General features: G+C 37.3%; 1 protein-coding gene across 1 annotated transcript; it reads left to right on the forward strand.

The window, feature by feature from the left end:
- Positions 1-2,443: 2,443 nt before the first annotated feature.
- Positions 2,444-3,487, forward strand: LOC308279046 (putative P2Y purinoceptor 10; the record flags this gene model as incomplete). The annotated part of the gene is made up of 1 exon (XM_080719010.1): positions 2,444-3,487. One exon carries the CDS (start codon positions 2,444-2,446, stop codon positions 3,485-3,487), a length of 1,044 nt encoding a protein of 347 aa, XP_080575136.1.
- Between the last annotated feature and the right edge of the window lie 13,943 nt (positions 3,488-17,430).

Consider the following 17,430-nt stretch of genomic DNA (forward strand, 5'->3'; position numbering starts at 1 on the left):
AAGGAAGTATTAAAATCTCATTAATCATGTTGTTTCTGCAAACAGATATATAAATAAAATTTCCTCAAAATTATGAAACATTTTGGTAGTTAAACTTTCATTTTCAAGGGTTTGGCTGTACTGTCATGGCTTCTGGCCAAAAGTAATAACAGACATAAAGCAAAACCAAGAAAAAGGACCAGGTCATACTAGAAATGAGCATTTAACCTGGGTAAGGAAAATTTAGAAGAGTATATGGTTAAGAAAGAACAGATCTGAAGAGCTTTCATGTGTAACAGGGAGTAGACTATTTTATTTGGCTTTGACAGAAATGGCTAGGTGGAAATAACAAGGGAACAGATCTTGATTCACCAGAAGGAAGAACTTTTTGACAGTTCTGATCATTCAAAATGTAAGCATACACATGCATAACGTTTGACTGGACTTTCCCTGAGATATGAAGGAGACCTAGCTTCTTTTGGCTACATCTATGAACCAATACCCTTTAGTCTTTATGGCAGTTTCCCAAAGAAGTTACAAGGGTAGTTTCAATAAGTCTGAAGCTAGCAGAGTACTGGAGATTTGATGAAGGCAACACTTTATTTTTTATTTTATTATATTTTATTTATTTTTATGGTAGTGGGGATGGAAACCAGGGGCTTCCCACCTCGAAGCTACAACCCCAGCCCTATTATTCTATTCCTTTAAAAAAAAAAACAGGGTCTCACTGACTTGTAAAGGGCTCCATCAAGTAGCCGAGGCTGTCTGCAAATCGCTATCCTCCAGTCTCCACCTCCTGAATGATGAGATTACACTTCAAATATTGCTATTTTTATATATGAAGTTATCGATAGCAATCTCAATAATATGTACAGTGAAGGGGAAGGAGTATAGTGGGGTGTGCGGGGAAACACACCGAGTGCTGTTTCTATTACTCTGAACCTCATTATAGTGTGTAATTATAATGTACCAATAAAAGTATATTAAAAAGAAGCAAAACTAAGGCTCTTGGTAGTAGCACATAAATATGCTGCATTTGAAATGGGATGATAGTTTATCCTATTTTTTTTTAGTGTAATGGAGATTGAACCCAGGTGTATTCTATCTCTGAGCTACACACCAAGCCCTATTTTTTTAATTTTATTTTGAAACAGGGTCTTGCTAGGTTGCTGAGAGTCTCACTACTTGCTGAAGCTGTCCTCAAACCTGCTCTCCTCCTGTCTCAGCCTCCCAAGTACTAGGATTACAGGAGTACCTCACCATGCTGGGCTACCCTATTTTTTAAAATAAAATTCCAGTTCTGGAGGACATTATGCTAAGTGAGATTAGTCAATCACAAAAAATAAGAAATTAGATGTTTTCCCTAATATGTGAAAGCTAGGGAGAAAAGGGTAACAGGAGGAACTCTAGATGAAGAAGGAGATCCTATAGAGAAGCAAATAAGGCGACCTAACTGAGGGGATGGGAGGAGGAAAAGGGAAACTCTCCAAAACACATGATGTACTTAAACAAACATATCAAATCAGTCACTAAGCCAAGCATGGGAAGGAGGGATGGGGAGGGAATGGGGTGGGAATTGGGTAAGGGCTAATTGGGTGATGGGTGTGTGTGTGTCTCCACTAGTCTTTTATCCCATTAAGATGTATGATTACAATGCACCAATAAAAAATTTTAAAAAGGAAAAAATTAAAATAAGATTCTAAAATATGACTTGAGATACTGCTAAACTCACAATTTCAGTTATAGGAGCTTCTGAAAAGCGCTATAACATATATGCAAGACCAGTTTTGCCCTCAACCAAATTCTGAAGAAAGGAAAAGAGGCTAAGGTTACCTCCTGAATTACGTTGTCCTTTCCAAGTCCCTATCCTGCTAAGGCACAGTAACCTTCCAGCCTTTCCCCAGGCCTTTACCCCCTGTTTCATTCACAAAGCCTCAAAGACTCACCTTAGCAGTCATCAAATCCTTTATAAAGTAGCAGTTGAAAATGGATCAAATTTTGTTCTCCCAGGGTTCATAGAAAATTTACCTAAACCTCAAACTTTAAACATACAGACATAGAGACAGCTCTAAAACTGAAAGTTGGGACTTCAAAAGAATGCCAGAATGTATGTCTGTGGGTTATTTTGCAATGAAGTCCTGCCTGCGGGTTCGCTGTGCAAGTTTGGTTAATCCTTCTTAAGGGGAAATATTGAAAGTTATCACCAAAATTCCCATGGTACTGATTCCTGTGACTATCGGCCTCACGACCTTTATTTCTTTGTAGATTGAAATGTTTGCAGTTTATACAAAGACAACTTTTTGAATTTATTAAAGTTCACACTTGGATGCTTCTGTGGTAGGAAACAAACATACTTGTATTTTCAAACATGGACTGACCTGCCCTCATCTCTATTGTTTGCTCTGTTTTCTGCAGAATTCATCACTCTAATGCTCTTCCTAAGGAAGGAACATAAATCCTCAAGATGGGAAGTAACAACGCAAACACTACAAGAGCAAAGTGCACTGATCTTCAAATGCCATTTCAGTACTCCCTCTATGCGACCACCTACATCGTCATCTTCATCCCGGGTCTTCTGGCCAACAGCGCGGCCTTGTGGGTTCTGTGCCGCTTCATCAGCAAAAAAAACAAAGCCGTCATCTTCATGATCAACCTGTCCGTGGCAGACTTGGCTCACGTGTTGTCCTTACCCCTCCGGATTTACTATTACATCAACCACCACTGGCCCTTCCAGAGGGCTCTCTGTCTGCTCTGCTTCTACCTCAAGTATCTCAACATGTACGCCAGCATTTTCTTCCTCACCTGCATCAGCCTCCAGAGGTGCTTCTTCCTCCTCAAGCCATTCCGGGCCAGGGACTGGAAGCGAAGATACGACGTGGCCATCAGCACCGCCATCTGGGTCATCGTGGGCACGGCCTGTTTGCCCCTTCCCATCCTGAGAAGCGCCGGCTTAGCCAACAACACCGAGTCCTGCTTTGCCGATTTAGGTCTTCACAACATCAGCATGGCTTCTTCTGTGGGCATGGTAACCGCAGCCGAACTTGGAGGGTTTGTATTGCCGGTTGTAATTATTACTTACTGCACGTGGAAAACGAGAAAATCTCTACGGGAATTCCAAGTCCCTCCTCAGAAGACCAAAGAAAGGAAAAAAGCTTTGAGGATGGTCCTGATGTGCGCAGTGGTGTTCGTCGTGTGTTTCACCCCTTACCATCTTAACTTTCCATTCTTTATGATGGTGAAGCAACACGTGTTCTCAAACTGTTCCTTTATTAAGAGTACTCTGTGTTTCCACATCATTTCACTGTGTCTTGCAAATCTGAATTGCTGCCTCGATCCAGTTGTGTATTATTTTATGACCTCAGAATTCCGTGACCAATTTTCGGAACATGGTGGCTTGGTTCTTCAGTCTTGTGTCAGATGCAAGGAGAGTGCTTTAGAAGTTCGTCAAAGGAAGGAGGACCTTCAGACCATCTCCCTTGAATGTTTGGATGATTCCAAGACAACATAATCAAATAATTACCTAGAGTAATTAATGTACTCTAGCAGCTATCATTTTGAAGATTTTTTTAAAACGGTGATGTGGAATGTTAGAAGGAAACATTCTCCCCTTCCCTATATCTGACAAATGAACCTCCATGGCTATATTATCTGTCAAAATGGGAACATATTTTTCTATGGACCATATGAGAAATGTATTTCTTCACATAATGTGATACACAACAAAATGAATTTTTCACCTGTGTTCAGCAACAGGTCCACATTTCATTTTTCCTGAGAGAAATAAAACATACATTGGAAACAAGTGGATATAGGTGAATTATCTAAACTGAAAATTATAAACCATAACAATATGACCCTAACTACACTTAGGGATAATACACTACTTGAGCAAAGTAGATTGAAGAGGAAAGGCTTTTAATGTTAATATAATTGTGGAAATTGGTATGCTTACAGCTCAAAGTGTCTATGAGACTTTCATTTTTCCTCTTTGGAGGGAAAAAAGAATTCAGAAGAACTCCAAATATCTCAAAATTTATGGAATTCTTCCCCCAAACATACACCTTGAACACAAAATAAAATTGTGTTCTAATATATTTCACAAACTTGAGTTTCAGGGCTTACAATGGAGGCTCTTTGCTTGAATGTCTATTAGTGTATATGATATGGTGCACATTTTTATATACTAGTGATAATTCATAAAAATATTTTATTATATTTGTTCATTAAAATCATCTGTGCAATTGTCTGCCTAGATTGATTGTTCCAGTCATAACTTCATTTCATACAGTTAAATAAATGTGTTAATGAAGAATCACATACATTCATATAAATTTCAGTTGCTAAAGTAGAGTTGGGCCACATTTTTCACAAGTAAAGATGTATTGATGTGTTGAATTTTATAATATGAAATGGAATATGTAGAATTCAATATATAGAGAATACATAGAATGAAAAACTCCTATTAAAATTTTAATTTAAATCATTATGTAATAGAAATCAATCCCACTAGAAAATTTAGAAGTTAAAATTTTTATATCTTGGGTTTTATTAAAATGCCATTTCCAAAAGCAGTGGTTAGTTTTATAAAATTATAAAGTTATATATCCATACCTTTATAAGATTGGAAATTCAAGCAATGCTTTATTTGTGTGAAATTTTGAAATAATAGTTGTTTTTCAAAACAAAACAAAGTATCTATGACTGGGGTGAAAACTAGGTAAAATATAGTTTTTTTTTAAATCTGCTAAGGATTTGTATTTTAGACAGCTGTATTCTGTAGATATGACCATGGAGCTTTTTACGTATCTAAAGATTCAAAACATAATGTTAGGAGCAAATACCTTGAAAATACAGTTCTGACCTAGTGAAGCAAACTGTGTTAAATGTAGGAGCATGGTGGATGAAAGAGGCACTAACACATATTCAAAGGATCAGGATCCTAGTTTCAGTTCTGTCACTGTTGAGCTATGTGACCCTGGGCAAGTTGCTTCTCTGTGGGTTTCAGTTTTATTATCTCTTCATAAGGGAGTTGGACAAGATGTGATCAATATGAGACATATTTCTTAGAAAGTGCTTTCTAAACAATAAAGCACTTTACAAATATTTGGTGTTGTTAGTACTATTATTACTGCTATTACTTAAGAAAGGCAAATATAATGTACATTTTAGGATCACTGAGGGTCATTATTAAAAACAGTTTTTCTCTCTCTCAGGGCTACTGAAATCTATAACTGTCTGTACCTTCACTAAAATGAAATTTTAGTTCTTTTTATTATATTTATAGTGATTATTTCTCTATATTCTCAAACTATCAAGTCTCCAGTCTTGCCATTGTTAGTAGGCTTCTCTTAAATAATCCCTATCATTTTGATTAATTCTTTTTAATCTTTTGTGACCTTGAAAATACATTAATCAAGCTAGTTAGAACAGATTCTTAAATGAACAAAAATAAGTAAAAGCCGGCTTGTTTTATTTTATTTGGACAGGATGTGTGCTGAAAAGGGAAAATCTCCTATGGAACAAAGTGTATGGGTTTTAGTTTATGGACCTTATGACATCTATTTTGGCATTTCAGGACTATTTTGCTTCCTTCCTGGCTCTGTCAGCTGTGTTTTGATAGCTGGGGTTGCCAGATATTTGAGCTCTGGATTGCCATGGTATGATTAGCTATTTTTGACACCTAGAGTTTCTCGGAATATAAATATTGTTGTATTAATCATGTATATGATTAAATTTCCAAAATCATTACTTCTTTCCCCAAGAAATAGTAAGTATATTGAATACTACTCTATTGCTCTCAGTGAGGTTATTTTCTATTTGCCATATTGCTCTTAAAAATACATGTGCTCACTCTGGCCGTTGCTTCCTTCCTCTTTGGGGGTACTTTGTAGAAATTTCCCTATGTATTTGAAGTCCTATTTGAGAAACAGTAATTCATTTTTGGAAACTTGCCTGCTGTTATCATAAATAATGAACAGTGTCCATTAGGTTTGGAGAAACAGGACAAAAAGACTGGCTTATCAACTTTCTTGAAGTTATCAGAATTCTCCAGCAATCTCCAATATACTCTTATTCTAGACAATGGGCTATTACTTCAAGCTTTCCAAAGTGAGGAAAAGAGCCAACTCTGTTTCTGAGCTCTATGTTTCCCATAGAACCTGTGAGAAGGAGTTTTAAGAATGGTATGGTTGACAGCTACAGCTGACTGATACTAAGCAGAGTTGAGATCCAATCCCATCTTTGCTCTTTCTTGTGCAATATGAAGCAAGACAATTTATCACTCCAAATCTGTGTATGTCTCTGCAACATGGTGATAATATCTGTCCTTTCTGCTTCATAAGAATCTTTTGAAGCTCTAATAAGAACTGTAGATAAGAATTATTTTAAAACTATAATGACTAACCATAAGAACACAGGGAGAGGTAGTATTAAGAATTAAATCAGGAAAGATAAAGTGTCTTATTCAACTCTTAACAATATGGTGGCTATTAATAATGATTTAAACAACCTACTAGCCACAAAGATAATATGAAGACTTGGCCAGTCATGGTGGTACATGTTTATAATCCCAGTATTTAGGAGGCCCAAATAGTAGAATCTCAGGTTCTAGGCCAGCTTTGGCAACTAAGCGATAGCCTATTTCAAAAAAAATAAATAAATAAAAAGGGACGGGGTTGTATCTCGGAGTTAGAATGTTCATGGATTCAATTCCCAATACAAAAATAAAATAAAATAAAATAAAATAAAATAAAATAAAATAAAAATGAAGGCCTGAAGTAGATCCCAAGGTCAGGACAGACTGGCTGAGGCCAACTGAGGAATAAAAACGGAACCATTTACTGAGGTCCCTACTATGGATTACCTAGGTCCAGTCTTTCAGAAAAGAGAGTTGTGATCATGATCCAACATCCCAAAAGAAAGTAAATATCAGAGATTGACCATAGCCTTAGTAAAACAACACATTTCCAACAGTGTATAGGCACTGTCCTGTAGATAAATTATATTGATGGGAAGCAAAGTCTCCAGAACTTTTGGAAGAAAAGGATTTGAGACAAATCTAGAGGCACTTACTATTGTAAAGAGGAGAGCTGGGGATAGGAACAGCTGTCATTTGGACATTCTGCTGAGGAGCCTTTAAAGGTTCGTAGTAACTCATTCACTCAACATAGTGTCTGCAGTTCCCGATGTGGTTAAACATACTAGATAATCATATATACATAAATCTTAAATATATAAAAATTCAAAGTCTCTTGAAAAGTCATCAAGCTTATACAGTTTGCCTGTCATGCACGTCTTTGTCCCTCTTCTCTATCTACTCAGTATTACTAATCATTTAAAAATCAGCTTAAGCTGGGCATGGTGGTGCATGCTTGTAATCCCAGCATTCTGTAGGTTGAGACAGGAGGATCTCGGTTCGTGGACCACCTCAGCTGCTACTTAGTGAGGCCCTTTGTGACTCAGTGAGACCCTGTTTCAAAATGAAGAATAAAAAAAGGGCTGGGGGTGTAGCTTGGAGGTAGAATGCCCCTTGGTTCCATCCCCAGTACCACAAAAAAAGTCAGCTTAAATCTTATTTCACTGTGAAAAAATACATCACTTTCCCTAGATAGTAAATTCCTTGAGGGTACTGACCATTTCTTGTACTCCAAAACATGTTGAATTTGGACCCCATTTCTTATAGGGAAGACTTTGGCAGTTAGTTTCTGTTACTAGACTGATCGAAGTTTGTTTATTTCTGTCTGAATTCTGGTAATAAACTAAAAAAGTCTATTGGTAAGGGATGAAAATAGAATTAATATAGTTCTCTTAGAACCGTACAAATGTAAAATGTTTAATAAATTTCTTTTGAGTGTTTTAAAAGAAAGTATACAGCAGGGCATGATGGCGCACGCTTGTGGTCCCCGCGCTTGGGAGGCTGAGACAGGAGGATCGTACGGGTTCAAAGCCAGTCTCAGCTACTTAGTGAGGCTCTCAGCAACTTAGTGAAACCCTGTTTCCAAATAAAATAGAAAATAGGTCTGGGAGTGTATCCCAGAGGTAAAAAGCCTCTGGGTTCCAGCCCCAGTACCACCACCAAAAAAAAAAAAAAAAAGAAAAGAAAAGAAAAGAAAGAAAGAAAGAAAGTATATAGTGGTTGGTTAGATAGTTGACATCAATAAATATCACAAGGTTTATGCACTCATTCCCTCTATCTTACCATGAAAACCATCAGGATCTAAGGACTTAAAAAGAGATTATTACAATGACTATCTGCCATTAGAATCCCTTCTGGGCAGATTAGTTGAATTGGTTAAATACAAATAAAGTCAAAGTCTGGCTGGCTCTCAGTTTCCTGAGACCAAGATATTAAGGGGGAGGCAATATGGTTTGAAATGGTCAAGGTGGAGTGAAGACTTTCTTAGAATCTCTGACTTAATTCTGCATTTTGGGGAACAAGACAATGCAATTTTCCACATGACAAAATGTGGGGCCTGATGGAGATGAAGAGAGCTGTCATCTTCCTGTAGCATCATTTCAGGAAGAAATGATGAGAGTTGTAACATTGCCAGAGTCACACAGTCAATAATGCACAGTAAGTAATGCATGCTTTCGAAGTTCCTTTTATAATTCTAACATTCCAATACAGTTAACTTCTCACTTTTTTTTTTTTTTTTTTTGCAGTACTGGGGAAGGAACCCAGGGACATTCTACCTCTGAGTTACACCCCCAGCCAGATTTTTTATTCTTTATTTTGAAACAGGGTCTTTATTTTGAAACAGGGAAAATAAGACGGGCGTGGTGGCACATGCTTGTAATCCCCGCGCTTGGGAAGCTCAGACAGGAGGATCGCACAGGTTCGAAGCCAGCCTCAACTGCTTGGTGAGGCTCTCAGCAACTGAGTGAGACCCTGTTTCCAAATAAAGTATAAAATAGGTCTGGGAGTATACCCTAGAGGTAGAAAAGACCCTGGGTTTTACCCCAACCCCCGTACCATAAAAAAGGGGAAAAGAAGGAAGAAAAGATACTTGTCATGCATAATTGTTATTAATGACTCATGCTTTTCAATTTTACCCTTTTTTTGGTGGTACTGGGATTCCTGGAAACCCTTCTACCTCCGCGCTACACTCCAGATCTATTTTATATTTTTATTTGGAAAAAGGGTCTCTTAAGCCAGCGAGGCTGTCTTCGAACCAGCACGATCCTCCTGTCTCCGCCTCCCAAGTATGGGGATTACAAGTGTGTGCCACCACGCCTGGCTAATTGTACCCTTTAAATATAATTCTAATAGTGTAATATATATATATATATATATATATATATATATATATATATATCTGTAAATAAGATTGAAGGTTGAGAGGTAGGAATGGTGACAAAACATGGAATAACTTCTCCCTTTGATTTTCACTTCCCCCAATAGACTTCCCCCAAAATCAGATTTAAAATCTACAAGTAAAAAAGGAGAAGTAGTGAAAGATGGTACATATTAGGGAATGACTCAAAATAAAATAGGAACATGAGAACAAACTAAAAGCTCTTAAAATATTTTTATGAATTGGCACCCAAAACATGCAGGCTCTGTGCTTAAAAATAGAATTCTCAATACCTAATAACAGATACTGATTCATGCACACATTTACACTTACTCATATGTAAATAAGCCCTGAGAGAGGCAACTATTTCCACAGAATTTGTAACATACTCTCATCTAAATCACTGAAATCCACTACCAGTGATTTTATCTTTATATTCATATGTGATGTTTTGACTAACATTCAAAATTTGATTTGGCAGTTGAAGGAAGAGAGTTGGCATGACTCACATTTACAAACAAGGAAGGAAAGTAAGAAAGAAAGAGAGAGAAAGACGGTGAGAGAAAAAGAAGGGGAGAAAAAGAGGAAGAGGAGAAGGAAGAGAAGGAGAGGAAAAAGGAAGAGAGAAAGGGGAAAAATAGCCAGGTGTGGTGGTGCACACTTGTAATCCCCGAGCTTGGGAGGCTGAGACAGGAGGATCGCACAGGTTCGAAGCCAGCCTCAGCTGCTTAGTGAGGCTCCTGGCAACTTAGTGACACCCTGTTTCCAAATAAAGTATAAAATAGGCCTGGGAGTATAGCCCGGAGGTGGAAAGCCCCTGGGTTCCACCCCCAGTAACATAAAAAAGAGGGAAAGAAGGAAGAAAAGATACTTTAGAATCTAATAAAATGGTAGAAAGTCTTCAAATGATCAGAGCTCTCCAAACCATAACCTTCAGCCCAAGCTAAACTGGATCCAGAAAAATAGTAATAATTACCCCAATGAGAACTAAAATTTTTTCGATCTTTCTTTTTTTGAGGTTTTAAAAATACTTTTATTGGTTCATTGGAGTCTCACACCATAATTCAGTTCAGAGTGATAGTGACATACATGCCAACAGCACTTCGTGGGCTTTCCCCTGGCTCTCTCTCCAGCCCCCTTCCACACTGACATTGGTATTCTCACATACGTAGATAATATTCCTTCATTGATTCTCTGTCCCTCCCTCCACCCTTTCCCTATAGCACCTCCCGGGCTCCACTGGAGTTTCCCTTTCATTATCTGGAGTCCCTTTGATATCCTGATTATTCTCTAGCCTCTACATATGAGAAATATGATAGTTGATTTTTCTGTGACTGGCTAATTTCACTTAACATTATGTTTTCCAGGTCCTCCTAATCTCATGCAAATGGTGTTATTTTGTTCTTCTCTATGCCTGAGTAGAATTCCACTGTGTATATATCCCACACTTTTATAATCCATTCATTTCTTGATGGACACCTAGGTTGGTTCAAGATTGGGTTTTTTCCTATGTCTGTTTTCTAAGTAATGGGAAGGAAATGCACTAGGATCATAATAGTGGCTACTTCAAAACAAAAGTAATTTTATTTTCTGTGTAGTTAGATGGATTTCATTTTTTCCCCACTATGTCCCTCATAGACTTTTTAATCTTGATTCCCTAAAAGTCATTCTTCATAGAGACCCTAGACTATCTTTTTCTAAAATTATGAGCTGGTCATATAAATCTCTTCTTTAGAAGTCATCATCTGATTCCTTTCACACTTTAACACAAGCTAAGATCTTTAAAAATATTATTTATTTTTCATTGATGCATATTTATACATATTTTTTTTTGGTGGTTCTGGGGTTCCTGGAACCCTTCTACCTCCGGCTACACTCCCAGACCTATTTTTACATTTTTATTTGAAACAGGGTCTCCTAAGCCAGCGCACGCAGTTGGCTTCGAACCTGTGCGATCCTCCTGTCTCTGCCTCCCAAGTGCAGGGATTACAAGCGTGCGCCACCACGCCCGGGATATTTATACATATTTATGATGTATAATGTGATGTTCTTACTCATTTGTAGAGTGCATTTTAGAGGTTGAATGGCCCAGGTATTAATGTCCTCCACCCTCTACTCTTCCTAGTTTCTGGTAACTATCATAATATTTGCAACTTCTATAAAATCAAATATATTAAATTCCACGAATAAGTGAGGGCATGCTGTATTTGTCTTTCTGTGTCTGACTCATTTCATTTAAAGTAAATCATTGCCATCACATGTCCATAATTTAGCATCACACTACCTGATTTTCTACCGTGCTTTCTTTTTTTTTTATTGGTGCACTGTATTCATACATCATAGTGGGTATGATACAAACTTTTGTAGACATACATGCACACATCGCCCAGTCAGCCCCCACCCGATCCCCACCCCATTCTCTCCCCATCCCTCCCTCCTATGCTTGGCTTAGTGGTTGACATCTAGTATTATAGCAATTTATCCAAAATTAAAAATGATAATCTCACATAACAGTTTCATTTGTCTGATACCAAGCTTATGATGACTTAAAGATAACATTTCAATATTTCTTTTTGCTTTCTTTCTTACCAGAGAATATTTTTTTCTATTTTTTTAGGTGAAACTATCATATATTTATATATTTATTTTTCAGAAAAAAACTCTATCCTAATATGGAATATGGACTCTAGATACCCAAAACTATCTTGAAAAAGAAAAAAGCTAGAAGATATATATTTTCTGATTTCAAACCATATAAAGCTACAATAATTGAAACAGTGTAGTACTATTATAAAGGCAGATATATAAACCATTGGAGTTAAATAAAAGCCTAGAGCTAAATTCTTCCCTATATTGTCAAGTTATTTTTGACAAGGTTTCCATGAACATTGGGTGGTAGAAATAATAATATTTTAACTAAATATTGTTGAAACATAATAATTACATGGAAAAGAATAAAGTTGGACCCTTACCTAATCCCATATACAAATATTAACTCAAAATAGATAAAAGACCTAAATATAAATCTTAAGACTATAAACTTTTAGGAGAAAATCTGGGTCATAAAACCTCACAACACTGAAATTGGCAGTGATTTCTTGGTTATGATTTCAATGGCACAGGCAACAGAAGAGTATACAAACTCCCTAAAAAATAAAAAAATATTGTATATCCAAAGACAATGTAAACAGAGTTAACAGTTACTAATAGAATGGGATAAAATATTTCCAAATGCTATATCTGAAGGTATATTAATATTCCAACTAGAAATCCTAAAAATTGACAACAATAAAGGCAAACAATACCATTTAGAGATAGGTAAAAGACTAACATAAGTAATGAATCTCCACAGATAACCAATCTTAGTTGACTGTTGGATGGAAACTCTTGTTTCTCTGGTTCTGGTGTGTGTTACCTATTTCTTCTTTGTAGTTAATCTCTTTGAGTATTTTCTCTAGTGCTGGTTTTGAAGACAAAAATTCCTTCAGTTTCTGTTTGTCATGGAAGCTTCTTATTTCTCCATCTAATTTGATAGAAAGTTTTGCTGGGTAGGAAATTTTTGGCTGGAAGTTGTTTTCTTACCGAGTTTGGAATATGTTACTCCAAGCCCTTCTGGCTCTCATGACTTGCTTTGGGAAGTCTGGAGTGATTCTAATTGGCTTGCCTCTGAATGTCACTTGGCCCTTTGTTTTTGGTGCCTTTAAGATTCTCTGCTTGGCTTCCACATTGGTCATTTTGACAATTATGTGGCGTGGGGATCCTCTTCTCCGACCCTGTCTAAAGGGAGTTCTATAAGTTTCCTGGACCTGTGTATCAACCTCTTGCTCTATGTTTGGAAAATTTTCTGCTATTACTTCCTTGAAGAGATTGTTGATCCCTTTGGTTTCACTTTCTTTTCCCTCCTCTATTCCAATTATTCTTAGGTTAGCTCTCTTAAAATGGGCCCATATTTCTTCAATATCAGATTCCTGCTGTCGGATATTTTTTCCTAGATTAGAAACTATGAGTTCATTTTTGGAATGATCATCTTCTAAGAGCGAGATTCTGTTCTCCATGTGGTCTAATCGGTCGTTTGTGCTTTGAATTGAGGCCTTTACTTCATTAATTGCATCTTTTATCTCTTTTTGGCTCTCTCTGAGTTCTTTTCGAAGCACCTCTATTATTTCTACAGTTATTTTCCTGATTTGATCTTCTAGAAATCTCTGATTTTCTGTTTTATCGGGTTCTGATGTTGTGGGGTTGTGGGCATTCATTGCTCTAGTATTATTCCTCTTTCCCATGATTTCGGAAGTTTGTGCCTTCTCTGGGTTATTCCCTTGGGTCACTATGACTTCACTTAAGGTGTTCTGGATCTCGAGTCAGTAGTATCTCAGACCCCACTACTCCTTTACTGGGTTGTATCACAGAGTCTCCGACCCAGAGAGTCGATAGAGGCTGCTTTAGACTGTGGGGGGTGCCATGTTGCACGTTCTCCTATGGTGTGATATCTCTGCCACCACCCCTCTCCCACTGGGTCAAGTGCCAGGGAGTACAGTACTGGGATTTCTCCTCTGTGGCCCGCAATTTGACTCACTGTTCTTGAGTACGCAGATGTAGCTGTACTGGATTCGGTGAATTCTCTGCTGCTGCCCTACCATGCTTTCTTCCTGGCCTACTTACTCTATGTCAGCTCTTCACCCCTCTTTGAACCCCTGAGGCTTGGCTTCTTCCTACCTGATGCCCTTATACTTTGTTTTTTCCTTATCTGGTATACTTTTTCTGTAAAGTTTTACATGAGTAATTCATTGTTATTCTAATTCTCAGTCAAACTGACTTAATTACATAGGCTTTTCTTGATCACCTAGTTTATATTAGTCCTCCACAAAACTTCTGTTTTTATTCTATGTACACTGACATAAGTTTAATTAGAATACATTTTGCATTTTGTATGTTGTTTTTTTTTTTTTTTTTTTTTTTTTTTTGCGGGCATTCGACCTCAGAGCTACACCCTCTGCCCAATTTTTTATTCTTTATTTTGAAACTGGGTCTCACTGAGTTGCGGAGGGCCTCACTAAGTAGCTGAAGCTGTCCGTAAACTGTGATCCTCTGATCTCAGCCTCCTGAATGCAGGGATTACAAGCGTGCGCCACCATGCCCGGCTACATTTCGTAAGTTTAATTAAGAATAATACATTTATTTTATTCCTCTATTACTGCTAATCTGTAAGCTTCTGTGGGTAGGGATGTTGTCTTTTTTGTTCACCACTATAGCTTCCAGTGGCTTGCATTATGAATGGAACAAATATGTGCTTAAGGTTTATTGAATAAGCAAATGAATAAATGATTCAGCAACACATATTACTTTCGTAAAAATAAAAAAAGTGTGGTCACAAGTATCATGAGGATTCCACTTCTATGGAGTATCCTCTGTGCTCTGTGTTCTCAGTATTTAATTTTTTGTTATATTTTTGTGATTTGTATATATATCACTATTTATAAATGTTGTTTTATAAAAAAACTACAGGGTCCAACTGTCTCTTTGGCAGTACTGGAGATTGAAACCTGGGTTGTTCAACCTCTAAACTATACTCTGAGTCTTATTTTATTTTATTTTACTATTTTGAAGCAGAATCTCACTAATTTGCAGAGGGCCTCATTAGATTCCAGAGCCTGGCCTCCAACCTGTGATCCTCCTGTCTCACCTTCCCAAGTCCTAGGATTATAGGGAAGTCCTCAGTTTTTTAAATGACTATGCAATGTATAATAAACTATCTCCTCCCTAATGGGTGAATATATTTTTTCATCAGAAATTGTCTGACAAGGAACTGGATCCACAGAACATATCACCTTACTTAACAGCAAGGTTGTTATATTTTTGTACAGCCCAAGTGTGTAGATCGGCTGAAATCTTGCTCCTGGATTTATCAATTCTAATACCCTTTTCCCCTCATTTGTCAGTTACTTAGGTATAATGTTCTGAGCTTTGATTAAAGGAAAAGTCACTGCTTTTAATGACTTTTTTTTTTTTTTTTGCGGGACTGGGGATGGAAGACATTGTTTTGAGTAGGAAGCAACTTTGAGTTTCAGATGAAGGGGATAAATTTCATCTTAAAGAAATAAGGTTAAGGACCTTGTGGTCTAGAGTTATGTTATTTTTTGTTATGATAAATAACAAAGAGGTTGCAATTCCAGTAAATTTGTTTAAAGAAGAACCACTGGAGCCGGGTGTGGTGGTGCATGCTTGTAATCCCAGCATTTGGGAGGCTGAGACCCGAGGATACTTAGTGAGGCCCTCTGCAACTCAGTGAGACCCAGTTTCAAAATAAAGAATAAAAAAAATAGGGCAGGGGGTGTAGCTCGGAGGTCAAATGCCCCTGGCTTCCATCCCCAGACCCACAGACACACAAAAGAAGAACCACTGGGTCCTACTATCTCTTTAAAATTGCTCTCTACACTCAAAGGCACACTAAAATTAAAAATGATAATTTAGATTTGATTAGATTATCAAGACATTAATAATAATGTCTCCCATGAAACCTCTCTTTGAAGGATGATGTATCTGTTAATATTTGTGTACTCAAGAGGAAAGAAATGTATTTTTGAAAAGCCTGGAGCCAAAATGGATAAAGTGCATAATCAAAGGCCACTGAATGACCAAACCAGATTCCTGCAGAGGATAGTTGTTTCTATTAATGACAGAAGTAATTATTACTTGTGGTGGCTCTACAAACAAAAAAGGATTTACCGAAGTAGAAACAAAGGGCTTATCTTAGCAAAATATCCTAGTAAATACTGACTTGAGAACAGTTTTCTGATTTGCAATTGAGGAATTTTCATTTCAGTACTGATCAATATTTTGAGTTATGCAGATTTAGTCCATTGAAAAATGAATTAAAGGGGAGGGTAGACTTGTAAGGGGCTTTGGGGAACTGTCTCATGTTCCTAAAGCCATGTAATTATTTTCATTTTAATGAGTACTTAATATAGTGACAAGTGCACTTGTAGGCATTTTCAAAGTTTGATCTCGCTGTATTTTTGCAATCATTTTTTTAGATAAGACCATGAGGATCAAAAAGAAGAAGTGACTTTCCCGTTGTCATACAGCAAACAATTGGTAAAGCTGAACTCTAAAGTCAAGCCTGCTAACTTCAGAGCCTGTGTGTTTGGCCATCAAAATTATTTTGCCAAAGGGAGTCTGGCAAAGTCCCTGGAATCTGGAAAGCCTCCAAAAGTAATCATTACTTCTACCCTTAATAAAAACAACTGTTCTCTGCAGGAATCTGGCTAAGCCACCCAGTAGTCCTGATGTGAGAAGATATTCCCATTTGAACCTTCTTCCGTTGCATCGCTATCTTCAACTGAAGAAGGAATATAAACACCTGTTGGACGTAGGAGGGGAAAGACAAACGCTATTCTGTCTCCAATGGAAAAAAAGAATGGAAATGCTAATTTAAATATCAGAATATCTATCAAGTTGGTTTACTGAAAATACTTTTAGTGTTTCTTTTATACTTCATGGTTGTTAATTCTATGCTTCATGTCAACTTGACTAGATCCAGGGATGCTCCGATTAAAAATTAATCCTGAATGTCTTTGAGGGGGTTTGTAGGTGAAATTAAAATTTTAACAAACCACCCAAGTAAAGTAGTTTAATCTCTCCAATGTGGTTGAAGAACTTCTGATCCATTGAAGGCCTTACTAGAATAAAAGATAGAGGAAAGAGGAATTATTCATTTTTTTCTGTGATACTGGGAATTGAATCCAGGGACATTCAATCTCTGAGTTACACCCTCAGCCCTTTATTATTTTTTAACTTTGAAACAGGGTGTTGCTAAGTTGCTGAGAGCCTGGCTAATTGTTCAGGCTATATTCCAACCTGTGATCCTCCTGTTTCAGCGATTCAAGTACTAGGATTACAGGAGTGCATCACCACTCCTGGTTTAATTGATCCCTTTTGTTTGGGTTGTGACATCATTTTTCTCCTGCCTTTTGAAATCGCTTCTTTTTGGTACAAGAGATTGAATCCAGGGGCATACTACCTCTGAGCTATACCCCAGCCTTTTTATTTGAAAACAGTGTCTCACCAAGTTGCTAATGCTGACCTTGAACATGTGATTCTCCTGTTTTAACTTTTCAAGCTCTGGGATTACAGATGCACACCACCACATCTGGTCTGCTCT

This window comes from Muscardinus avellanarius (assembly GCF_963383645.1).
Source record: "Muscardinus avellanarius genome assembly, chromosome: X".
In the NCBI taxonomy this organism is placed as follows: Eukaryota; Metazoa; Chordata; class Mammalia; order Rodentia; family Gliridae; genus Muscardinus; species Muscardinus avellanarius.